This window comes from Sycon ciliatum, chromosome 2 (assembly GCF_964019385.1).
Source record: "Sycon ciliatum chromosome 2, ocSycCili1.1, whole genome shotgun sequence".
Taxonomy (NCBI): domain Eukaryota; kingdom Metazoa; phylum Porifera; class Calcarea; order Leucosolenida; family Sycettidae; genus Sycon; species Sycon ciliatum.
In genome coordinates, this window is record NC_088644.1 from 18159858 (window position 1) to 18187357 (window position 27500).

The 27500-nt window shown below is 46.5% G+C and overlaps 1 protein-coding gene across 1 annotated transcript in view; it reads right to left on the reverse strand.

The window, feature by feature from the left end:
- Positions 1-27500, reverse strand: part of LOC135809032 (acylamino-acid-releasing enzyme-like) — a 47691-nt gene that overhangs the window by 7711 nt on the left and 12480 nt on the right. The window contains exons 9-20 of the mRNA XM_065322292.1: positions 22300-22340; positions 17199-17263; positions 16506-16562; positions 14461-14518; positions 12721-12824; positions 10927-10978; positions 9897-9985; positions 8908-8974; positions 4925-5005; positions 3834-3926; positions 2005-2085; positions 994-1082 (exon numbers count right to left, since the gene is read on the reverse strand). Coding sequence (XP_065178364.1) covers positions 994-1082; positions 2005-2085; positions 3834-3926; positions 4925-5005; positions 8908-8974; positions 9897-9985; positions 10927-10978; positions 12721-12824; positions 14461-14518; positions 16506-16562; positions 17199-17263; positions 22300-22340 — 877 coding nt within the window. The remainder of the gene's footprint in view (positions 1-993; positions 1083-2004; positions 2086-3833; positions 3927-4924; positions 5006-8907; positions 8975-9896; positions 9986-10926; positions 10979-12720; positions 12825-14460; positions 14519-16505; positions 16563-17198; positions 17264-22299; positions 22341-27500) is intronic.

Genomic DNA, 27500 nt, shown 5'->3' on the forward strand with positions numbered 1-27500 from the left:
AGCTACAAGCCAAAACAGGATTGGTTGCTTGAATACATCACCAGCATAGGCATATTTTTGATAGTGCGGGCCAGACGGATTGCTGAAGAGTTTACAATGGAGAGCGGCAGAGTGCAGTTTCCAGAGTGTGACGACAAGAATCTTCAGTCTAGAAGCAACATGACATCCTCTAGGTCATGTTGATAAGACCAACCACATCACCTAGATCATGTTGATAAGACCAACCACACGGGTGCCGCCAACTGTGGACAGCAGAATACCCAACAAGCGATAATTGACCCCGGGCACCTTTAGACCGTTTGACTGGTGATCACACATAATGTAGGAAGTTCGCAACGGCATCATGAAATGTCTTCATAGCCTGTTGCTCAAGGTACACACGTACAGCCGGCAAGAAACGGTAAAACAAATCTATCGGCCGTTTAAATGAGATGGGTTAATTGTTAGGAGTTCTTGAGTGATCGTTTCAGCCCTGAGCACAACACATACTAGTATACCTGGCAGACATCAGGTCAGTGCAGACATCAGGTCAGTGCAGACATCAGGTCAGTGCAGACATCAGGTCAGTGCAGACATCAGGTCAGTGCAGACATCAGGTCAGTGCAGACATCAGGTCAGTGCATAGAGACTGGCTTTCGGTTTGGTGATCAGCCCTCTGCTAGCTCGGATGCTGATATTTATTCCACCGTTGAATTACCATTTAAAGGTGCTCTCAACTCAATACCAACACCAGCAGTGACAGCACTGGTCACAACCATGACAATGGCGACGACGACAACGGCGACAACAACATGAGAATAACAGATTTCAAACAACAACAACAACAACAACAACAACAACAACAACAACAACAACAACAACAACAACAACAACAACAACAACAACAACAACAACAACAACAACAACAACAACAATCTCTTATTGGCGATGGTGCCATCGTGAGAATAAAGAATTCAAAAACAACAACAACAGTGCAATAAATCAAGTTGTTACCTGGACATCCTTCACGTCATTGGTACCAATCTTGCCAAGCAGTGACAAAATATTGTCCTGACCGAACCCTGAGCTGCCACGGTAGTTGACTGAAAACATCGAGAAAAAAAGTCACTTAGAAAACAAAGTCCAAACAAACACCTTCACGTACACCGTGGTACACTGACATGCTGCAGTGAAGTAACTTAGTTCGCTTCAACAAGGTATCCTGCTTGTGAAGAACAAGACATTGCCATAATTATATAGCATTCAAGAGATGAATTTTGTTCCAATCCTGAACAGACGTGTAAAAATGAAAGAAAAAGAAAAAGGGCACCATGTATGGTGGGGATGCCGCTCACACTCCCCCCCCCCCCCCCCGCCCTTCTGCATATTATAGGAAATTCATGATAAAACCGATTTATTTCCTGGCACCCATTTGATTTTTTCATATGGAGGATTGTGTGAGTGTCAAAGTTGTACACACAATGATTGTTGTATATACCTTCATACATATTGCAACGTGGCTGTCCGCAGCCGACCCTGCACTGCGGTTTTGCTGTTGCAAACGTGAGGTGTGAGAGAGAACATACATATTCCCTGCGCTTCATCTGTTGAGCTTTTACATACACACTCTTTCAGCGCTCTTCTCTTTGTCTGCTTGTACATGCAAATCCATACATTCAATTTCATACGGCTATTGTATGTTTCGTTTCTTTTCTACATGGACATATATACGCTCTCGCTTGCTTTCGTTATTAAAAGGCCAGGTTCGCCCCTTGACGGTAAATGGTTCTGACAATGGGTGACTGGCCCGAAACGTCAATAATTTCCAACAACACAATAAAAGAATTGTTAATGCAGCGCATGCGCAGATTGTGAATAGCAACTGAATAGAGCGGTTGTCAGTTGACAAACCCACTTTTCTTTCCCAGTTGAGTGTAGAAATAGTCACACTTCAGAGTCAGAAAGACAGAAACTGACAAAATTCACATTCATCAGAACTCATTCTTTGCCAGCTATATCACTTACCGGCTACAGTGTAGAAACCAAGAGCTGCGCAGGCAGCAAGCATAGCTGAATAGCTACATACAAATGCTGAGTGTGGACCACCTGCATCAACAATCAATACACCAAAGTGACTTACATACATCGCTGTACCTGTATAGCACAAACCTAAAGAACTATCAATAACTCATTTCTCACGTACAGCCTTACTGAGAATTTACTGCAGTTGTAACATGCGGCACTTCTGTACTTCGGTACACTGATCACAACACAAAGAAGTGCCTCAGAACAAGCCTCAACATGTCACCCCCCCCCCCCCCCAAAAAAACATTTTCCAGTGAGTGGTCCACTCTGATGAGGCTATGGACTGATAATCGTTTTGCTATCAAACTGTTCTGAAAAGGTGCAGTCTTCTCTACATTTAATAGTGCAATTATTATTATTATTATTTGAAACTCGGATATTGAGCCATAAATAAATGTAGAAAGGAATAGGACATAATGGATACGAGTTAAGAGTAACTCTCCATCACTGTGACTGGATACTATCAAGAGTAGATAAACAAGAGTGTGCAACTCCGGATCTCTCCTGCACAATCTGCAGATACCCCGCGCCCACGGCGGAATTTTTTGTTTACGTCACCTTTTTTCAGAGAAACGCGGCTTTGCCGCAGAGCAGTGTGAGAGCACGTGCTGGGCACCGACCTTGTAGTGTAAAGCCCAGCCAAGTGCACGAGGGAAAACTCTCCAAAAGGCTCGCAGCGCGTGCGTCGTCGAAAAGATTACGTCAACAAAAAATTCCGCCGTGGGCCAATCCATCCGGAGTTGCACACTCTTGTTTATCTACTCTTGATACTATATACAGTCAGAAAGTGCAATAACTAGGCACAAAACTGACAGAGTACTGAGACATTCGACGTCCTGACACATTATTATTATTTATTCATAGTTTACGAGGGCAGTCCCCACAGACCTATGCAATGACACACCTAGTACACATAACAGGAGACACACATGGCACAACATACAGTGTACAATACACAACATACAATACAGGGAATAATTTACTTTCAATCTTTCGCATAGCAACTTTGCTATGCGAAATCAAACTTGAATAGCAATTCCAAAATGTTGCGTAGCAATTTTCTTCAACACTTGACAACCGCCCTTCCGGTGAGCTGATCAGAGTGCAAGTTCAGACCACAAGTACACTGTAACACCTTAGTTGCAAACCTAACCTGGTGCCAGGATGCATAGCTCAGCGCTTTCGAAGTTTTGTGCATCTATTTTATCCCTAAGAGACACACCCTGCATGTACACTGTGCATCATAGGGTACAGTGAACAATCAATACCGGTATCGCAGTCTTCTGCGACACATTTCTGAAGTTGCCTCGCACCTCAGAAGAATTGCGTAGCAAACTGCGATGCGATACCGGTTAAATTAGTCCCTGCAATATACAATATACATAGAGCCAATGAGACAGTAAGCTATACGAACGCACCCCCACCGCAGACAGCCGCTCCTTTGATGACAAACGACTACACCATAGCTCAGCGGTTAGAGTATCTCTGGCCTTTACTAGTGAAAGTTCCTGCACGCATACATGCATTAACATGATTGTATAGTACACACACACATGCAGGCATGCACACGCACACATGCATATACAGTGCCGCTCAATGAAATCCAGTCACGTCACTCAAGTACACGCCGGGCGTAGCGCAGCCCTGACCTGCGAACACTAGGCTGCCAAATGGTACAAGGCGCAAACTCGAGTGACGAGATCGGATTTCATTCAGCCACACTGTACATACATACACTCATACAAGTGTGCTCACAAATACTCCCATACCATGAGGAAAGACGACCAAAGGATGTGCTTTACGCTTTGCCTCTTCATCTGTGTGTTGTGGACAGATAAAGATGGCCTGAAATGGAATTTGACCTGTAGAACATAGGAACAGGAAAACCACAAGAAGAGCATGTCTCATTCACTTCTTTCCCACCATTTACTTATCACCCACCCAAACCCACATGAAATTCTGGATTATCATACACTATTTGATGATGCAGAGGTTTCATGATGTAGTGCTGGTGCTGAGGTAAGAATGTAACACGTATGCAGGGGCATAGCGTAACCCCTTTCAGCCTGCTTCGGAAGGTCATGTGACGCGACATAGTGTACAAAATTCACCTACCGGTATTTTCATTTTTACAGTCAAGGATACTGGCTCAGCCAGCTCATTTTATTTGGAATTTTTGCGGTAAACTGCACGAGAGAGAATTCATCGAGTCTGATTCAGCAGTCTGTACATCATTCTCCTTTGATCTTGAACTACATGTACATGTACTATCGGCTACTTCTTACAAACGTTTTGCTGGAGGCTCCGACATCTGGACTTGCAAACAAACATGCTTCTTTTCCTCGAATGGCAGGGAGCAGCAAGTTGGAACAAAAACTGCACAGTGTAGTCACTTCACCCCAAGTGAGCAGTAAAACACCAGTATTTACATGCTACCTCGTCGGGCTCCCAGTTTCACACTGCGCTGCGCAGTAAGGCACTCTTCTGCTCATCACGGGACTCTCGGCCTGTTTTGGGCGTTTCGCGGACATGGTACGGCAAACTCTAGCTGCTTTGTTTGCGAAATTACGGATACGGCGCTAAGCGCCTGTTAGCGCCTGTGTACGTGAGGACAGGTAAACACCAATACAAGTGCAGTAGAGACATGCTTTTACAAGAAGTTAGAGTTGAAACCACAAGCCGCGAGCAGCTAGGATTATAACCTCTCCGCTAATCACATGCCTTTCTGGCTTAGGGAGCCAGTCTTGAACTGCATCGTGGATAAGAAATGAGCAGAAGGTTAAAATCATGACTTGATCCAAATATCTGTATGGTCATCCTGATAAATGGGAGAGGTGAAAACAAATATGGGCATGCGTACTTGCTTCACTCTCTGCTTGGTGTGAGTCTTCAGGAAGAAGATCAACAATCCTGAAGTCAACTGCGAGTTGCCTGGGAGTGGCTATAACGCACAAACACAAATACCCAAACAGAGCACAAACCAATGTCAGCAGTACAGTCATGTTGAGGTACAGTACCACTTGCTGTTAAGGTGGCTGGGACGGTACATGTTGAGCAAGAGTGAAGTTGACACACTGTACTCGAAGCCTGAATTTCCTGGCTAAATGGCCGTTAAACCCTGGTTGCATGCCGACTATCCCCTTTCCTCTTGATCTCTTTGGAATTATCACTAATATCCATGAACCGTCCAAGTTGGAAGGCCGTTGGTTAGCGCTATCGGGCAGTGCTCAAGCTCACTCCCATGCTGCGTGGAGTGTCTCAAAACTCCTCGTCAGTGTGTTTTAAATGTGCAAGCCATACCAAGAGTACATAACCCCCCAAGAGTGTGCAACTCCCACATATCCTGCTGTCCCGACAGAATTTCAAGTTAACGTCATTATTTATGATGCAACGCTCCTTGCACCAGTGATTTACAACATGTGTACGGGTGTCAACACATCACACGTTTTTCTTTGCAATACTGTAAGAAAAGGTGTTTTAGATCTCAGTTTATACGTAGTACTAACTGTAGTTAACACGCACGTAACGCTCTCTCAGCGCGTGCCCACCTGCGTTTACTGCACATAGCACTCCATATTTACCCGTAGCGATGCCGCTACTTCACACTGCATTCCACATCTACCCGTAGCGCTGTCGTTGAGCTGCCCACGCACATCGCTGTACACGTGACACGGGCACGGTTCGCGCCACGCGGGAGCGTGTTCCCCTCTAGCTCTGTCGTCAGCTGAACCTACCAGCGCATCTGACCCCATATGTGCATGCACTCGTGCTCTTTGTTCCTGTTGCTGCTTACCACTCTCACTTGCTGTTTGCTCCAACACTAGCTCTTTGCCAAATTTTCCTGTACCTCCAACGTTTTCCATTCGAGACTATGGCCTCCCCTGCGGTCAGTACACTCACTGTGCGGGACCTACGCCTCAACCTCGTGGAACGGGGACTTAGTCCCGCCGGCAAGAAAGCGGAGCTGTTTGCTCGGTTGATGCAATCCCAAGTCGGACCCCACGCGGAGTCCTCTGAGACCCCCGCTGAGGCTGCCCGACAAACTGTCGAGGACAGGGAGACCCGCGAACCTACTATGCCTGTCGCCTCCGTGTCCGCGGCAATAGCGACTGCCCTGAAACCGTTTATGGACCGACTGGACTGTTTGGAAGATGCAGCACAAACAGCAACCTCAGCCCCAGGTACGTCCACTGTGTGTCCACTGTGGGAGGTATGCCAGCCTGCACCGTGTCGCGCCATACCCAATTCAGGCCACCCGCCTACTGGATTTCCTAGCATACATGTCATCCAAGTGCCGGCTGGCAACTATCAAGGTCTACCTCCATGGCCTCCGGCATTACTGCGTGGTCAACCACCTGTCGTTGTTCCTGTTCCAGGACGGACGACTGGACCTGCTGCTCCAGGGTATCGCCCGCAACCAGTGCACGAGCAGCCAGGTGCAGGAACGCCGTGCTGTCACGCAGCAACACCTCCGTGCAATCCGGGGCTTCCTGCCGCACTCCGGTCTATCACCAGCGGACCAAGCCATGCTCTGGAGCGCTATCACACTCGCCTACTACGGGTTCCTGCGAGTCAGCGAGTATGCCTCCACCGACCCGCGGAAGATGCTGACGCAGGAACGCGTCTGCATCCGGGAGAACACAGTGAGGCTGGCTATCCCGTTCTCCAAAACAACGCAACTGGAAGAGGGCAGCGATGTGACGGTCGGCGCCACTAACGATAGCACCTTCCCTGTAGCCGCATTCTCGAAGTATGCACAGCTGCGCCCCCGAGTGGCGGGAGCGTATTTCCGCTACCAGTCTGGCCAGCCGCTTTGCCCCTCAGACATGAACGACTTACTCTGCCGAGCTCTCCCTGGCCAGAAGATCACCAGCCATAGTCTGCGTATCGGTGCAGCCACAGCCGCCGGAAGGAATGGCCTGCCACCTTATGTCATCCAAAGGGCCGGCCAATGGCGGAGCAACGCTTACCTCCGGTATGTCCGTCTGTCAGAATCGGACATGGAGCCAATCGCGAAGGCACTGGCGACAGCGTGAGTACATGCACCGCCCTCCTAGCACTATCAGCTGCCTGAGTGACGGCACTGCCCCCTTGACACTATCTGCTGTATGAGTGACAGCACTGCCCCCTAACACTACTTGCTATAGGTCGTGGTGACCACACTGCCCCCCATAGCACTGCTGGCGGCAGGAGCGTCCGCACTGCCCTCCTAGCACTCCTCTCTGTATGAATGCTTTTGCTCTCCCGTGCTGCTCCCTGCATAGGTGATGGCACCTGTCATCTTGACACTATCTGCTGTAGACTCAAATGCATTTATGTCCTTGAACGTCACTGTGCCCTTGCATGTAGTTCCCATGTTAAGGTCAGCTAGATTGGGGCTCACGCCTCCCCCCAGCAATTTCATTTTTGGGTGGCATTCACATGGAGTGGGTGGCTGCAAAGCACCCCGTAAGCCTTTGAGCTGACACCCAACTCCAGGTTACCAGCCCCTCTGCATTCGTCCTACCATGCAGATGTCCGGGTGTAATCGTAACCCCGTTAGCAGCCTACTTCCACATCTGTCCTACCATGTGAAAGTGCGGTGTAAGCCTAACCTTGTTAGCGGCCCCCTCCACATTCGTCCTACCATGTGGTGGCCTGCGTGTAAGCCTAACCCCATTTCCCCCGCGTGAGTTCCAGTCTAGCCCAAACCTTGTCTTCAATGTCTGTGCGTGCAGTGGGATGTTACCGTCAATGAAAGTTAACGATCTCCGGATTTGTGTGGGTTAGGGGCCATCCGTATACCGATATTTATTTAGAAACGAAAACTAGTCGTTTCTCTTCAACCCCCCCCCCCCCTCCCTCAGAAACGAACACATACAAACGCTGCATAGCATCAATATTTTTTCTTTTCTTTTCTGGACGTGCCCACACATACAACTGTGCACCGATATTTTTCGAGAAACGAACAGGCGCTAAACCCCCTCCCCCCTAAACGACTAGTTTTCGTTTCTAAATAAATATCTATATTTACGGATGGCCCCTTTAGCGAGGTGAAATTCTAACGAATTCTGTCTCAAAACCGGCATATGACTGTACATGCACATATCGTTTCGCACATAACGACTTCAAACGTTAACGATTCTTTCAAATTCGTTAACTCGTTAGAATTAAATGTTCGTTAACATTACTGGTCTTACAGTAATTTGTACAGGATAACAGATATAATTGCATCATCCCGATCAGATGGGCTTTGGTCTACCACAGGTTCCGGATTCGTCTGATAATCCGTGCACAGTGCACATTGTATCTTAAAAAATGACGTCAACTTGAAATTCTGTCGGGACAGCACCCATAGTCAGGTTGCACACTCTTGGGGGGTTATGTACTCTTGGCCATACTGGTCAAAATCAGGTCCAGTTGGTGGACTCTAACGCATAACTTGTGCTCCACTATTTTCCGTTCGGTTTTTCCTCCCCTTTCATGATCTTTCTGTATAGTTGCAGTTTCTGCTGTTGTGCTTTTCCTTATTGCTGACTGGTTTAGCTGAGCACAAGTTTACCTGGAGGAGAATTGAGCACAAAGCCATACTATGCGGCTATCTCTTTTAAAGGACGGTGACGAACGGCCGCTGCTGCTGGCATGACGACTACACCATAGCTTAGTGGTAGAGCACCCCTTGCTTAAGGTAAAGGTCTCTTGTTCGAGTCCTGGTGGTGACAGTCGACAACTTCATCCAACCTTTTTCTAAACATTTCACCTCCCTCACGCTGATGAACATCTCTTTCATGCCGGTTGTTTCGTGGCCAAATCAAAATGTGAGCAAGTTACAACAAAAGACAACACTACACCCAGTTCACTTACTGATTGCCAACCATTTCCGACTCATTCTTACGCTCTCCATTGAGCTGCAATCTACAGATAGAATTTTCTGCAGTAAAACAAAGAAAAGTCACAGTGCATGCACACCTAATGAAAAAAGGTTCGGACAACTGCGTAACCACTGGCTAATCAATAGCGCTCAGAAACACAACTAGCTCAGGACGCTTTGTTCGTGCTGGACCACCACCATGCCTGTTTATACCAAGGTGGCAGATGCAGCGCCTAGTAGTGAAAGTGAGGCCGTAAGTCTCATAACCCGTTCCAGACAGGAGGAGAAACTTCATTAGCTGCATCCATGTTACCCTCACTGCGAGTAGTGAGAACCCAGTTAACTGTGGGTGCCGGCACAGTTCATTGCATGTAAAATGGTTCACACATATATCACCACATTTGTTAGCCCAGTACATGCTCCCTGCTGCCAGTGACGGTCTTGAACTCGGGACCTCATTATTCGTGGGAAAGGGTCAAAGCGTTGGTTCGGTCGCAACCATCTGGCCAAAGTGCTGGTTCACATACCTAAAAATATTAGTAAATACAAATCTAGCACATGCCACACTGGGACACACACTGGGACACACACACAATACATGTACACTGCAACGGATATGGCAAGGAAACCAACTGACTCATCAGCACCAGTAACTACAGTCGTGGTCAAAAAATCCAACCGGTGAGTCAAAACTAGCGCCGTGGTTCCATTTCAATTACATCTGGCGTTCCAAAAACCGACCCGAGGGCTGCAGGGGTCGCATGAGCCTTCGCACTGCTTTCGACACGTGTGTCGGATCACTTTGGCCATGATCAACACGGAGCTCCTGCTCCAGCGGACCTGACTAACACTTGACTGACTCACGACTGCCATGCGGGGCACATAAGACTGCACGTGGAATGATACATTCGATAAACTTGCCAGAAACCACCACTCCCTACTCAATACAAAGTAGGTGAATACAAGATAATTCTAAGCTTACCAAACCAGGAGTGGTTGATGGATTGCTGTAAGTTGCCAGCACAAGGTTGTCCACAATATCCAGCACCGACCAGCAGCCTATTTCAGACTCTGAGAAGATACACAAGCACAATAATATCAAGTTATCAACCAAACTGCAAGGAGACAATCTTCAAAATTTAATGAAAGCTATGAATAAAGGAAGGCTGCAGACATCATCACGCAACATGCAACGTGTTGGGAATGTAGGTGTACTATCCAGAATCGATTTTCTGTTCTGTGAATACACATGTCATCATCCTACTAGACTTTCTTGCATGTCAGGATTATGATGTCGGAAGTTAGGTTTTGTGCACGATCTACGAGTTCAGCAAAAAGGTGGGAAAAAAGTGGGCACTTGATTTGACTGTTGGTGTTAGTCCCTTCTCTATCACTTTCTTGCTCAATGACTACGCAGTCATCAGTTGTTGGGGCTCTTTGTATGACAGTTCAGTACTCTCCCTCCATTGATCAGTTTGTTTGTAATTGTCAGACCGTAATTAGCAGTAATTACTGTAGAAGTTTCCTGGTTGCTTTAGTTGTCCTTCGAAGTTGGTGCATTCAGTCGTAGTTGTGTTGATTTAGCCTCGTAGGATCTAACTTTCTAGGTAGTTGGGCGAGTTCTTTATGACAGCTGAAAAAAGATCTGCAAGGCATTCGCATTGGCAGCAAACGCAGAGTGACTAACCACAACCGAAGACGAAGGACCAGAGCCTGGACAAGTTTTGGAGCAATCTGGAAGAGGTAAAATAATTTCTGTTGCAGTACTACAAGAGAAAATCCAAAGTGAGGCAAGAGGGAAATTGGTGCCCGTCTTGGCAGAAAATGGTTTGACAGTGACGGAGTCCCAAAACCCAGCGCTACTGCAAGGGCTTCCTGCTCGATGCTGAGGAAAATGTAATAGTCGACTCAGCTGGGCGAGTCACATCGTCGTTGTGTAACAAGGGACACCCCCCCCCCCCCACACACACACATACACATATGCATCCCCACCCCACCCACACACTACTTACCGGGAGATAGGCGTGCCAGTTCTCCTGTTGCCACATTAACGCACACAATCGCCTGGTGACCAGAACAAGATAAAATAAAGACAACCAGAAAAATTATTTGGATATAGCAGTAAAGTCACCCCCTTTCTCCCTACCTTGATTTCTTGTAGGGGAAAGGATTATAGACGAACCTTCCCTCACGACCCCACGCCACTGACACGCAACACGCAGAACCACCACAGGCAACAGTCTGGTTGAGGCAAAGGAACTAAGGTTTGCAGGAAATAGGAACGCAAGGCAGTAGGGTTGGGAGAGCAAGACGAACGGACAACTACTTGTCCGGACGTGGATAAAAGCAACTACTTCAAAACACACCAGCACCGGACCAATACCCCTGCACGCAGGCAGTACACGGGCTCAACCTTAGAAAGGATACTGGGTGCACGATATGTGTACTGAGGTGCAACTGTACACCAGATACATGAATGGCAAACAGGTACTGTCACCGCAAGCACACGTTCAGTGATTCAGTCACGCACAGACCGAGAAACCGCGGCACGCATGTACCAGCACTTGCACTGCGAGGTGCAGCAATCAGGCCTTCATGTAAAATACGAACATGCAGCGTCTCAGGCAAACGCCTAGTCTAGAAACAGCACGCAATAGAATCCATTGATTCAACAGGGACAAGTCAATACAGCAAGGACAGATGGCATCACTGAGAAACAGGCATAGCATGGCCGGTTCCTCTTCAGGATCACAAGCTTCGGGTATAGCTTTGTGTACAAGCTTTCTTTGCTTCCTGTTAATTAATTCTAGTGGTGTGTAGGAACGGAGCCAACAGTCGCTATTTCCCATTGTAGACACAGTGGACTTCTGGCAAGACATACGCCATGGGGAGCCATGGAGAACAGTAAAGTGTGCATAGTATACCAGGTGTTTCTTATCCAATCAAACTTCAAGATCATACGGAGAAATAAAATCTGTGCTCTGGACAATGTCTTCACAAAGCAAGTGTAAGTCTTAACCCTTTGAAAGCAATCTCACACTTGGATGTGTCGTTTACGACTCATTCAAATTCAAATGCGAAACTTCAACAGACTGAAACTCAGTCAAAGGTCCCTCAAATCGTGCGCATGTGTTTTAATTTGTTTCGGAAAAAAATCACATATACAGTGAGTGTACGATCGTTCGAGTCATCATGCACGTGGACTGGTTGCATACGTCGAAGCTGGGATCCAGAAATGGCCTCGAGGCCAGCGTTGGTAAATCATTTGTTCGGCAACTGCAATCAGTATTCTATGAGCTTACACCAGACCGCATTGATCGCCTGAAGCTGAGAGGATGCGTCGTTCCGGAGCTCTTTGCACCACTGCTGAAGGCTGAGTACAATAACCCAGCGAAGCATGGACACTAACGGTTGCCTCCTCTGTCCAAAGTGAATATTTACTCATGCTGATAACCCAGATTTTGTGCTTCGATGTACGATTTTTCTTTCGAATGTACACCATGCACGAGCTATTGTGCTATATACAGTGCTACACACTCTGATGAGCCTTTCTTATTCTTTGCAACTTTTTTTATTTTTCCACCTCTCGCATATGATGCTGGGAGTTGAACTGGCGCGTAACAAAGAATTAAACAAGTGGTGGCCGTATACATTTTATCAAGAGCATTCTATTTTCCATCCACCACAATTTTGTTGTGTTGTTCACATTTTCCGCTTGTGAAATATAAGCTGTAGTCACACTGCATTCTTTTCGTGGACAGACTGTAGTTCTTTTGCATTAGTTAAAAAAAATAACACGTCCTTACTTGCTGGCTCTTCCACTGCGTATCGAAGAAGATATACTGTCCACATGACGACCAGCAACGAGAGGAGAGAGCGGACCATACAAAAATACCTGCAAACTCATTTCCTGTAGTGTACATAAATACATGGTGATGGTAGACTTTAGTTTGAAGATAGAAGAACAGAATTTTACTTATTAACACGGTCTATGGTGCAAACTGGCAGAGTACTGCTCTTTGTGTGCATATGCAAAGAAACAGTGCACTTGAGGGCCATTAGCAGATACAGCAGCTGCCACAAACCAACGGTGTGTCAGTTCGGGTTGGTAATGCTTCATTGCAGTATACCCCAGGCTTATACCCAGGTTGTAAATAGTCAGTTGTCATGACATTCCAAAGCTACAATTTCGAAGTACTCAATCTGCAGGCAGACCTGTTTCGTCCTTAGTATAAATTCATCAGCTCAGAACAGATGAGGCCAAACCTGATATAAATGAAAAATAAATTTTCCAAACCAGGCGCAAGCGCACCTTTCCAGAGTACTCAAACTGACAAGTCAATGCTACTACTGTACGTAGTTATCATGACATTCCAATGCTACATTTGTAGTTGTCATGGCAATGCACATCACCAAGTTTCTCTGGTACGGAGCAATAGAAGCAGGCAATAGAGGAAGCAGGTACGAAGTATAGTGGTAGTTTCACACACAGAATAGTAAAGGACTGATAGTTTTCTGTCGGCAGAAACATCCTCCTCACAGCACCCTTGAAGGGGAAGTATACCCTATAATCAAATTCTCACCAGTTGTAGTCTTCGGGGTGCTGAGTCGAATGGTCTTGGTCCGAGGAAGCTGAGACGCACCCTTCCTGCTTTATTCCCAATAGAACTTGCCACTTCCACCGAAACTGGGTGACTGCACCCTACTAAATTGGGATTTGTATGCAAAATGTCACCAAAAGCACCATTTCATTCTTATAAAAGTACGGATGACCGCGATTGGCCCATATGTTGTAGTCTTTTGGACGCTGAGTCAACTGGCTTTGGTCCGAAAAGGCTGCGATACAGCATTCGGCCCTAATTCCCAACCGAACACGGTAGAGTAGGCGGTCACGTGCTCATGCGTACACTAGTCGCCTGGTCATTGTGCCTGGAGGCTACAACTTTCACACCAAGGTTCAAAGGTTCAACTCGACTGACAGGAAAGCGCTTAATTTAAACAGGCTGTAAGTTGTAGCCTGCGGGCATGGTGACCAGGTGACTGGTGTACGCATGAGCACGTGACTCCTTACTCAAACGTGTTCGATTGGGAATTATGGTCGAACGCTGCATCGCAGCCTTTTCGGACCAAAACCAGTCGACTCGGCGTCCAAAAGACTACAACATATGGGCCAATCGTGATCATCCGTGCTTTTATAAGAACGAAATGGCGCTTTTGGTGACATTTTGCACACAAATCCCCATCTAGTAGGGCGTAGTCACCCAGTTTCGGTGGAAGTGGCGAGTTCGATCGGGAATAAAGCAGGAAGGGAACGTTTCAGCTTCCTCGGACCAAGACCATTCGACTCAGCACCCCGAAGACTTCAACTGGTGAACATTTGATTTTAGGGTATACTTCCGCTTTTTAAATTAACCGTGTCTGGGCCACACCAATCAATTTGAATTAATTACCTCAATCTCTGGCAAGGACCATCTTCCACCTTGGCAGAAAATTTGGATATTTTTTAAAATTGATCGGTGCGGACAGTGTATAATATAGCAACTTACCAGGTGAGCTATGAACAAGATCAACACAGATTGATGTGGTCTTGCTACTCCAATCATACTGCAGAACATTGAATAAGACAGAGAACAACATGGTGTTTGGAATTAACGAGCTGGTGACCGGCAGTGCCATAAGAGGTTCAACTGTGGCTCTGCTCCACCTCATCAATACCAACGTTGTACTGCAGACTTGCAGCCGACTCGAACAACTCCAAACCCTCTACGAAGGAATTTGAGCAAGTGACAAGTGCTTCGCCAATTCACAGAGAGAAGGATTCTAAAAATCGTGCTGTTTGACATATTGGATGTACACAGAACGAAAAGGCCCAAGGCTAGCTTGTTGCAACTCTGAGTTTCATGCTATGCAATCATCAGGCAGGGATGTTGCCTGATGATTGTATTGAGCACTCTCAGAACACTGGGTGAATCCTCCAGACATATTGGATATAGTCAAGAGCTGGGCTTGAGATCAACCCTCCGGACATATTGGATATACTGAGTCAAGAGCCGGGCTTGAGGCCAACCCTTCTTGCACAGCACACTGGACACTAAGTACATGTACTTCAAATACATTTCCCTACTATGTATCAGGGATTTACTGCACCATAGTAGTGTAAGCACAATACAACGTGTCTATTTATTGTGCGAAGGTCCTCAGTGCAGTCCCAAAGGGTTATTATACATGCACACACTACCAGCTTCAACAGCATCAACAGGCAACCACACCCTCATATTGCCTGATGATAGCACTGATGATAGCACTGAGCATGAAACTCAGAAATACAACAAATTAGCCCTGCTCCACTCTTGCACCATGTACAAGTACACATTTGCAAACACTAAAGCCTGGTTCACATTCCACGCAACGCTGATGGTACGGGACGTAACGGCCTGCTGTAAAATCGTGTACGATTCGTACGACACGATATGCAGCAATCGTTGCGATGCTCAACGTCGAACGGCGCGAGTCATAAGGCACGGCCCGTGACGGGGTGACTTTCGGAGTAGAAGAAAGTAGAACTGATGCAACTCTTCCCATCGCTTTCCGATCCGTACGGTAGTACGGTTGCGTTCCCGTTCCTGGTGTTCACATTGAACGCCGTCAGACCGCCCCATCGCTTCCCGTCGATCCTTACGTCGCGTCCCGTCGAACGTGAACTAGGCGCCGAGTCGGGAAAGAAAAGGTCATGGCGTATTGCACAACACTTAAAAATATCATGCCTTACAGTACTGTCGGGCGCCGAAGAACGATGAGGTGAAGAACGATGAGGTGAAGAACGATGAGGTGAAGAACGATGAGGTGAAGAACGATGAGGTGAAGAACGATGAGGTGAAGAACGATGAGGTGAAGAACGATGAGGTGAAGAACGATGAGGTGAAGAACGATGAGGTGAAGAACGATGAGGTGAAGAACGATGAGGTGAAGAACGATGAGGTGAAGAACGATGAGGTGAAGAACGATGAGGTGAAGAACGATGAGGTGAAGAACGATGAGGTGAAGAACGATGAGGTGAAGAACGAACAGGCTAATCTTTTTCCATGTACAGGATACCAGTATGTAAATGGTGGCTCAGCTATAATATATATACTTTTCTAAATGAAAAATAAGAACAGCCTAGGCTACGACTCTGCTACGGCTCTTAGGCAGCAGACAGAACTGTATTGCACAACATTTACAAAGAATTAAAGATCATGTCTTGTTGCACACCACTTATAAAGATCATGGCTCATTGCACAAAATGTACTTCCTCCGAAACAAAAACTTGTCGTGGCTCTGATCGAGCCGTCAATTGAGCTAGGGTGATCCAAAATGAGACTCAAATCGAGCGAATTTCTTTTGAATGATAGTGCACACAATTCAAAAAGTAAATCCATTCATATCTTGAAGAGACTTTGCTCTACGGAGCCAAATTCTTGGGAATAGTAACTCCTTAGAATGTGACTAAAAAGTTCTTGTTTCCGTACATAAAGGGTTACAGATCATGGCTTATTACATAACACTTACACTGCATAAAGATCATGGCTCATTGCACAAAACAGACTCTTACCAGCATCAATCTGCTGCAAGCATGGTGTGGACCACGTGCATCTTGTTCCAAGAATACCTACAAGACAAAAGTACCCACACCACCCACACAATCCGCATACAGTCATGGTCAAGGAAGTGAAGTGTTTGGGCCAAGTTCCATTGTGGCCTCACTGCTTATGGCAAGTATCAAACAAATACTGACTGCCATGAAGCTGCAAATGCAGAGTATGCCCCTGTTAGCCACAGCTATTCAAGAAATCCCACGGTGGGCAACAAGTTAGCAGCATGAGCTGGAGCCACAGTTACTACGGTTACACACACACACACACACACACACACACACATACCCACCTTTGACCTTTTGACGCCCATCGCCAGAGGCGATGATAGCGATGCTATGGCAGAAGCAATAGCAACTTGTGCTGGGATTGCACCATTCAACAGCTTGCAAGGCTGATGAATTGACCGCTACTATTCAGCCTGATCTACACCACACCGCTATGAAGTGGCTTTTTCTGGCCAGTGAACCCCTACTTTTTGGTCTTTTTCATTTTTTTCCCGCACACACATCACACCACATACACCGGCATGTACTGCACTGCACACGCACGCACACGCACGCACGCACACACACACACACACACACACACACACACACACACACACACACACACACACACACACAAAGAGTCTTCATAGTTCTATTACATACCAAGGTGTTGCCAGATGGACTGAAAGTCGGTGAACGAACAGACTTCTTCACGCGCCCAATAGGAACTGTGAACAAACAAACATGTCCACAATAGAACAAAAAAATTACGAGAACATCACTTGCAAGAAGAGTACAGAGTATTGCACCAGTGCCACAACGTTGTGCACATACATAACGTAGGGGTCAAACGGGTGTACCGGGTACCCGGGTACCCGCCCGTTAATCTCAGGTACCGTTAGTAAAAGGGTACCCGTTTGTAAAAATAAAAATAAAAATAAAAATAAAAAAGTGATCCTGTCGTATTCCAAGACTCAAAATAGGAGTGCGGATACTCTTTTCCTTTTTCCTGTGCATTCCCGCTTTCGACTTTATCAGGCAGGAGCAGGCTGAAAGACAGACTTGACAGTTGTTCTCTCCACTCTGGTGCAAGTAAAAATCCTCGTACTGGAGGTTTTTGATTGTGATGTGAGAAAATGCAAGACTTGAAACACGTTCGAGGTGGCAGCTGAGTAACTAGAAAGTTACGATGGTTCTCCGACATCGAACCTGCCACAGTACTTGATGAACTAGTGTCACCAGGCTGAGTGACCAGTCGGAGTGTCACAAACGGTGATGTCCGTAGGTGGTAGCTACATGTATGATACTCATGGTTGTAGTTTGTTCCTTCAATCGACGAGCTGAAAAGTAGTTCGAAATATTGCATACAAGATTACGGATTTGTGAAGATTCATTTCACGAGTTCAACAAGCTAGCACTAGCAGCTAGCTGGCCAGCAGCACATCAGCTGTGTCAGGCACCCCAGCTAGCTATGGGCGCGAACATCTTCTGAATGCAACGAGTACCATTTCTCTGCGACCATAGCAAATAGGATTGCGCGAGATCACGGAAGTTTTGCTAAACCACTCTGTCCTTGCATGACTTGAATCACATCGATCTGCAGTTGATTTGCATACATGTATCAAAATACATGTAGCTTGTAGGACCATCTACATGTACGATTGTAAGTAGTTACTGCCTGTGAAGTTATGTACATGGGCAAATGCACGGATGACATTCATTTGGAACCTTCATTGCCATAATAATATTATGATACACGAATCAATTGCGAAAATATATTGTAGTTTTCAAAATACAACCTGAGAATATACAAATTAAAATCATGATTTATGTGAGAAATGCGCAAAAAAATAATATGGCTGCTAAAGGGTACCCGTTAACCCGCCCGTTAAGAAAATTACCCGTTCGTTAGTTAAAGGTACACCCGTTTGACCCCTATAACATAAGACACAATCAAGGTCAGTTGGGACTCAGGGCAGCTCCATGAATCAACGTGCAGAGTCGTATCTATACAAACACAAGAGGCGAGAAGCGGGCAAGTATCGCCTAAAATCAAAATCTCACCAGTTACCGTCTTTGGGGTGCTAAGTCGAATGTTCTTGGTCCGAGGAAGCTGAGACGCTCCCTTCCTACCACATTCCCAATCGAACTTGCGCACTTTCACCGAAATTGGGTGAGCGTGCCCTTCTAGATAGGGACTTGCGTGGGAAATTTCACTGAAAGTATCACTTAGTTCTCATGGCCATGGAAGCACGGATGAACATGAAACTCCCAGAACCTGTAGTCTTCTTGACGCTTTTAAATGGAATGGTCTCGGTCCGAAGAGGCTGTGATCCAGCGTTCGGCCCTTATTCCCAATGAAATGCAGTTGAACACAGTCCCGTGCCTGATCCCGTACCGATGCGTACACCAGGCACCTAGTCACCGTGCCATGTGCCAGTGCAGTGGAGTGCACCTTGCAGGCGGCAACCTGCAAGCACGAGTACGAGTGCATCACTTGTATTGTGTCAGTGCTAGCCAAACGATGTGTGACCTCGGCTCTACGTGCACTGACTGTACACCGACTGTACACCGACTGTACACTGACTGTACACTGACTGTACAAAGACTGTACACTGACTGTACAAAGACTGTACACTGACTGAACACTGACTGTACACTGACTGTACAAAGACTGTACACTGACTGTACACTGACTGTACACTGACTGAACACTGACTGTACACTGACTGTACACTGACTGTACACTGACTGAACACTGACTGTACACCGACTGTACACTGACTGTACAAAGACTGTACACTGACTGTACACTGACTGTACACTGACTGAACACTGACTGTACACTGACTGAACACTGACTGTACACCGACTGTACACCGACTGTACAAAGACTGTACACTGACTGTACACTGACTGTACACCGACTGTACACCGACTGTACACTGACTGTACAAAGACTGTACACTGACTGAACACTGACTGTACACTGACTGTACACTGACTGTACACTGACTGTACACCGACTGTACACCGACTGTACACTGACTGTACACTGACTGTACAAAGACTGTACACTGACTGTACACTGACTGTACACTGACTGTACACTGACTGTACACCGACTGTACACTGACTGTACACTGACTGTACACTGACTGTACACTGACTGTACACTGACTGAACACTGACTGTACACTGACTGTAGAAAGACTGTACACTGTAGTGAAGACCACCTAAGGCTACAGCATGCAATGGTCTTTGAGTCTAAATGTGTTCTTTTGCTTCCAGGTTCATGACAACACTAGCTGCTCAGCACCTCGCGTTTTATGTTTGCTATCTACCACGTAAGGCGATGGTCAACACATCTTTTTGATGAGGCATCCCATTTTGAGACAAACACTGCTCGTTGCATGAAAGAAACTACAGCATTGCTGCACCGACTACATTGCAGCAAAATGAGCACCTACAATCTAATGGGTGTTCCATCACCACACAACATGAACACACCAGGAGACTGTGCCGACTCTGGTTTCAGGAGGCCAGGATTCTTCGACACATGCAGCAGTTACAGCCTCCAGCCTCCTCCTCGCTTGCCACATACTCCACACTGCCGTCCCGCAAGCTCTGGAACTCATCACTAGTGTACTAACGTTAGCAAGTGCACATTCCGGGATACCACGAATGTAAGGGATCTTGTTCTAAGGACCACCTCCTGGCTTTAACGACCTCTTTTGCTCGAACAGCGGGGTGGTCAAGGTTTTACTGTATTCCCTGTATTATTAAACTTCACAAACATTTAATTTTTTAATTTGATTGGGAAAGCTCCCACAGGCCTAAAGCCTGGTTCACACTAGGCCGATTTTCCGGCCGGTGCTCCAACACCGACTCCGACATGGAGTCTGCCGACTGTGTCGACTGAGTCGGACGGCCTGTTCACACACGGGGAACGACTCACTCGCAATAGAGTCGCATCGATTATCCATAAAAGCAAGAGTTCATGGGGGCTATGAAATTTTGGTAGGACTTTACATCTCATCAAGACTCAAGAGTACAAAAGTACAAGAGGTCATGAGCTCGACATCGACGCTCTTTGCTGTCATGGTGAAAAGCCTACCGTGATTGGTCCGATGACCGCTCCATCACGTGCAAGCAGTAAAAATCGGCCGGCTTTTCGGCTAAATATCGACCAGTCGATACTTGGCCGAAAACTAGTGCGACAAGAAAATCGCCGCAGATTTGTCGGAACCCTGTACGACAACACAGTTCACACCACGCAATTTTCGCCCCGATCTTGAGGATTTTTCGTACGAGTCCATGTCGGCCGGAAAATCGGCCCAGTGTGAACCAGGCATTAGACCTTTTAAATTTTACAGGGTACGTCATGTGATGACCGGGGCAACCACAAATTCATACTTTATCTGATGGTCGAATGGTCGAATGGTCGAATGGTGGGGGGGGGGGGTATGGTGATAGTTTTTAAAGTATCACGGCGTACATGTACCCTTCATTACAATTAGCACATGCAGCAATACAGTACTTCATTACAATTAGCACATGCAGCAATACAGTACTTCATTACAATTAGCACATGCAGCAATACAGTACTTCATTACAATTAGCACATGCAGCAATACAGTATGATACATGTACCCTTCATTACAATTAGCACATGCAGCAATACAGTACTTCATTACAATTAGCACATGAAGCAATACAGTATGATACATGTACCCTTCATTACAATTAGCACATGCAGCAATACAGTACTTCATTACAATTAGCACATGAAGCAATACAGTATGATACATGTACCCTTCATTACAATTAGCACATGCAGCAATACAGTACTTCATTACAATTAGCACATGCAGCAATACAGTATGATACATGTACCCTTCATTACAATTTGCACATGCAGCAATACAGTATGATCGGGCGCCGAAGAATACTTCATAGTAGAACACTTAGGCTGGAAAATGGCAAACATTGAAGAACAACTCAGGCTAGATTTGCAGGTTTAACATTTTTCAACACTGCTAGGCTGTGCCTCGAGCCCCAGCGTTCTTCGACGCCCAATCTTACTGTAGGTTGAAGATAGGGTAATCATCTAGAATGCTTGCAAAATTAGAACTTCAGGTAGATTCTGTTCCAGAGGCAACAGGGCTTGAAACTTGAAAGCACTACGCCACAGCCACGCTAGGGTCATGAAACGCTGACTTTCGGATCCACCTGGACCCTGTTTTGTATGGGTCCAAATTTGTATGGGTGGTTTCCTTCAAAGCAGGGTGACACATCCACCGGTACTAACTGGAGTGCCCCCCCCCCCCCACCCCCAGCTGGGAACTTACCGCTGCTAAAAGAAGGAAAAAACCCCAGTCACATCAGCATTTAACACGAGGGGCCCACCCAACAGATACTGTATTTCGCTATGGTCAGAGCAGATCCAATGTGCCCCAGGAGTCGTTACTTGTAGACTTCTGAAGTACCGTATTTCCCCGATAATACATGTAAGTCGCACCCCCATTTTCAGGTTTGAGCCATAAAAAAAAATAATAATTCACGGTTCGCGTGAGACTCGGTTTCTCTATATTGAGGCCGAGCCATATTGATTTTATATATTGACTTCAGCAGTAAGTCTTGCTTGATTGTAAGCCACACCCCCTTCTTTACCCTTGGATTTTAGTGTACAAAGGTGCGACTTATATTCGGGGGAATACGGTACTGTAGTCACGTTCGAGCCCTGCCTTAGAAATAATCTTACCTGTGGTTGAGGTCTTCAAGTAGTGAATGTACATGTCACTCCTACACAACACAAATATGTTAGGGCACGCACGCACACGCACGCATGCACACACACACACACACACACACACACACACACACACACACACACACACACACACACACACACACACACACACACACACACACACACACACACACACACACATGTACACACACATGTACACACAAGCACACACAAGCACACACATGCACACACATGTACACACATGTACACACATGCACACACAAGCACACACAAGCACACACATGCATGCACATGCACACACACACATGTATGCACACACACACACACGCATACACACACACACACGCATACACACACACACACACACACACACACACACATTTAAATGCACGCTAAAAGCCAGGGAAGTGACAAATGGAATAGAGCCAAGAGCATGTCATGCTACGTGGTAAAGCACAGTAAACCGAGGAGCATTACAAGCACTGGCCAGCTTCCACTCAAAACTAAAATGGATACCTGGATTGTACATGTAGCAAGGCACAATCTCAAAGAGGGGGGGGGGGGGGGGGGGGGTATCAAGATTGCACAGAAGAGGTGCAAAGTATTATTTTTCAGTGTCTTGCATGATACATTTATTTGAGCGAGCATGGTAAAATGGGTGCCTTACACCTTTGTCAAGTATTGAAAAACAAGCGAACAAACATCCTACAGAGCTGCTCAATGAAATCCAATTGAATGAGTCAAGTACGCAAAGGGTGCAGTGCAGCCCCACACCTGTGAACACTGGGCTGTGGAATGGTGCAGGGTGCAAACTTGACGCACACCATCAGACTTCATTGAGCAGCACTGTAGTTCATGCACAGCAGATCTCGTGTACTACGTGCCCGGGTAAGCTGTACACCTGGTTAGTATGGGTTTTTTTTCCTAGCACGGATTTTCCTACCATAAGCACATCATATTATACAAAGGTGTATGGGTACGGCTTAGGAGCTGCATCCGCGCCTTGATCCTCTAAAGGGGAAGTATACCCTAAAATCAAATTTTCACCAGTTGTAGTCTTCTGGGTGCTGAGTCGAATGGTCTTGGTCCGAGGAAGCTGCGACGCTCCCTTCCTACTTGAATCCCAATCGAACTCGCGCACTTCCACCGAAACTGGGTGACTGCGCCCTACTAGACGGGGATTTGTATGCAAAATGTCACTAAAAGCGCCATTTCGTTCTTATAAAAGCACGGATGACCGCGAATGGCTCATATGTTGTAGTCTTTTGGACGCTGAGTCGACTGGTTTTGGTCCGAAAAGGCTGCGATGCACACGGCTGTTAGCTGCACTTGGATCGCGGCAACTTAGTTTTCTGCACGTGAACCATGAAAAATCAATGCATGCTCATGCATGTTCATGCATAACCAGTCAGCTGGCCTGCTCGCCCACGCATTTGACAGGTAACAATTCCATCAAATTTGAGATATCGCTTCGTTCTAAGTCTCAAAACAGTTCTAAAGTCACCAAACCAAGCTGGTAATCGATGGCTATTCAATGTTAACATCTTCAGGAAGACTTCAGCCGTTTCCCGAGAGTTTGGGCATCGTTGCCATTATTTTTCACGGTGTTCTTCTTCCTCCTGTCTGGAGCTGCAATTGCATCCTGGAATTATTTGAAAGGTATTTCGTGCGGGCTGTGGGGGGTTCCAACAGGCATAAACTGACATCGCTATAGGATAACTGGTAACTTTCACCCTTCAAGGAGGTAGAGCAATGAGAATTTTTTTGTGGCGGTCGTCCAATTTTTGTGGCGGTCGTGGCTGTATTTGTGCACTTCCAAGGCTTTCATTCTGCCTGATACTACTCTCTACTGTATGGGAATCGTTGTTTAGGCACATGTAGCTGTCTTATTTGGTAGATCTGCTGTTTTCAATCACTTGGGACACTTTGTCTAGCCTATTTGTCTTTCGTTCGTGCCATCTATCAGTTTTGTGGGGTGCCTTGACTTGTATTTGTGACGTTCTCGAGTAAAGACCCTAATTCTTGACTGGAGTCACGTCTTGAATTGAATTTGCTGGGCGAGCCCTCGTTCACGCAGTTGTCCTTATCGTAATAGTCAATATCTGCTTGCTGGACGGACTAGCGGCTAGAACAGGGATGACCAAATGGTCCAAGTGTGTACTAGTACACGATTATTGTTTCCATCATCGTGAAACGAGCGTTGTGGAATTGCAGTCGTCTGCCTTTGGCACTGAGGACACGGAGGAGAGTTGATTGTTACTTCTGCTCAGGAATGAAGCGATCATCAGCTCTCTTTGTTCTAATTATTGAGAGGACATACCGGCATCGCAATCAAGTAAAGATTAGGCAAACCTCGCCAACCTCCAAAGAGAGTCAAAGATATTTTCTCCAAATGCAAAGACGATCTTTGTGAGTTTGTGACTTGCATTTGCGTGCATACATGAGCAAGTCACGGACCACGGCACGTGCGCGGTTACCATGCCATCTCGAACCGACGCCATCTTTCTAAGTTGCCGCTTCTTGACAGCCGTGTGCAGCGTTCCTCCTTTATTCCCAATCGAACATGGTTGAACAAGCGGTCACGTGCTTCTGGGTGCCCAAATCACCTGGTCACCGCGCCAGCAGGCGACAACTTTCACACCAAGGTTCAACTCGAGTGACAGGATTGCTAGTAAGTTGTACCCTGCAGGCACGGTGACCAGGTGACTGGTGTACGCAGGAGCACGTGACTGCTTGTTCAACCATGTTCGATTGGGAATAAAGGAGGAACGCTGCATCGCAGCCTTTTCGGACCAAAACCAGTCGACTCAGCGTCCAAAAGACAACAACATATGTGCCAATCGCGGTCATCCATACTTTTATAAGAACGAAATGGTGCTTTTAGTGACATTTTGCATACAAATCCCCATCTAGTAGGGCGCAGTCACCCAGTTTCGGTGGAAGTGCGCGAGTTCGATTGGGAATAAAGGAGGAAGGGAGCGTCTCAGCTTCCTCGGACCAAGACCATTCGACTCAGCACCCCGAAGACTACAACCGGTGAAAATTTGATTTTAGGGTATACTTCCCCTTTAAAGGGGAAGTATACCCTAAAATCAAATTTTTCGCCAGTTGTAGTCTTCTGGGTGCTGAGTCGAATGGTCTTGGTCCGAGGAAGCTGCGACGCTCCCTTCCTACTTGAATCCCAATCGAACTCGCGCACTTCCACCGAAACTGGGTGACTGCGCCCTACTAGATGGGGATTTGTATGCAAAATGTCACTAAAAGCGCCATTTCGTTCTTATAAAAGCACGGATGACCGCGATTGGCCCATATGTTGTAGTCTTTTGGACGCTGAGTCGACTGGTTTTGGTCCGAAAAGGCTGCGATGCAGCGTTCCTCCTTTATTCCCAATCGAACATGGTGGAACAAGCGGTCACGTGCTCCTGGGTGCCCAAATCACCTGGTCACCACGCCATCAGGCGACAAATTTCACACCAAGGTTCAACTCGAGTTCAACTCGAGTGACAGGAGTGCACCCAAAAAAGGTCAAACAGGCTAGTAAGTTGTACCCTGCAGGCACGGTGACCAGGTGACTGGTGTACGCAGAAGCACGTGACCGCTTGTTCAACCATGTTCGATTGGGAATAAAGGAGGAACGCTACATCGCAGCCTTTTCGGACCAAAACCAGTCCACTCAGCGTCCAAAAGACTACAACATATGGGCCAAACGCGGTCATCCGTGCTTTTATAAGAACGAAATGGCGCTTTTAGTGACATTTTGCATACAAATCCCCATCTAGTAGGGCGCAGTCACCCAGTTTCGGTGGAAGTGCGCGAGTTCGATTGGGATTCAAGTAGGAAGGGAGCGTCGCAGCTTCCTCGGACCAAGACCATTCGACTCAGCACCCAGAAGACTACAACTGGTGAAAATTTGATTTTAGGGTATACTTCCCCTTTAAGAGGTTGGTGGCGTTCCTGCGGATGCGGGAAACTCGGCCTACAGCCGAGTCTCACGTGAACCGTGAATTTCTTTTACGGGTACAGCCCACTCTGATACGATGTACAACTCGTGTATGACGAACTTTTGAGCATGTCCAGATAGAGCTGGCCTACTACTATCGGGTGTTTTTGTACACCTGTAAACATGACAGGTATGCTTGACAGGTACTTTAGAACCATTCTTGTAGAATATACCTTTTGGGTTGTAAAAAACCCCGAACACATGTAGTAAAAGAATTGAGCTGTGCTCACAACTGGCGCTTGGATGCGGTATGCTTGCGGTTCATGCGTGCCCAAACGCGCGCTTAGGCTTTCACAAAAAATCAGCAATTCGAGTCGTATTTAGGGCATGCAACGCCTTCGAGTACTAATTTTTTTGACCCCACCAGTCAAAGTGACTGGCATGTATGCCGGTACGCGCTGAAAAATACAACATGTTCGAATTTCCATTTCAGCGCGTTTCCACACGCATGACGCCCCAAAAGCCAGCAAAATACACACAAATGCGTGGTTTCATGCGTACACATGCCAGTTGCGAATACAGCTTTAATTTCTACCGAAAGGTGTATATTCAAAAAGAGGGCAGTAAATAAATCCAAGCATTTTTGATATACATAATCATGTACTGTGTATTGGTACAGATGTACTTGTACGAAATCTCGTAGAATCTCGTAGAATTCCGTAGACCTGGTTGGTTGTTGAATATGCAGGACCCTACTATTTACTGCTATTCCCGCTAAGAAAATGGGCCCTGAATGCATTTCATACGAACACTTCTTTGGACAAGATCTAGTTAGTCTTAAGTTCTATCCAAAGTGATGAAGCTGAACAAGCGATTGTCTGCTATTGATCACCGGGTTAAATTGGTCAAAAGCGCATGTATAGCGCACAATGAACACCCACTGGGGCATGAACACACCTACAACCTAAGTACAGAAGTTTGTACATCTGTATAACTTGCATTCAAATCAGGCTTATATCCAAACCAGGTATTTCCATATACATTAACACTAAAACCAGGCTACTCCAGCATTGCAAGCTGGGATCTGCATTGCCTTGGCTACAAAGTACATGTAATGGCCATTGAAGGTACATGAATGTTGTACGGAAATTTCACTGCATTATGTGCCCAAAGACGAGTGGCCTTTCCCCCGGGTAGGTGCACCACCAGTGGAGGAGCTCGCCGCACCACCCTACGCACATTAGCTTAAAAC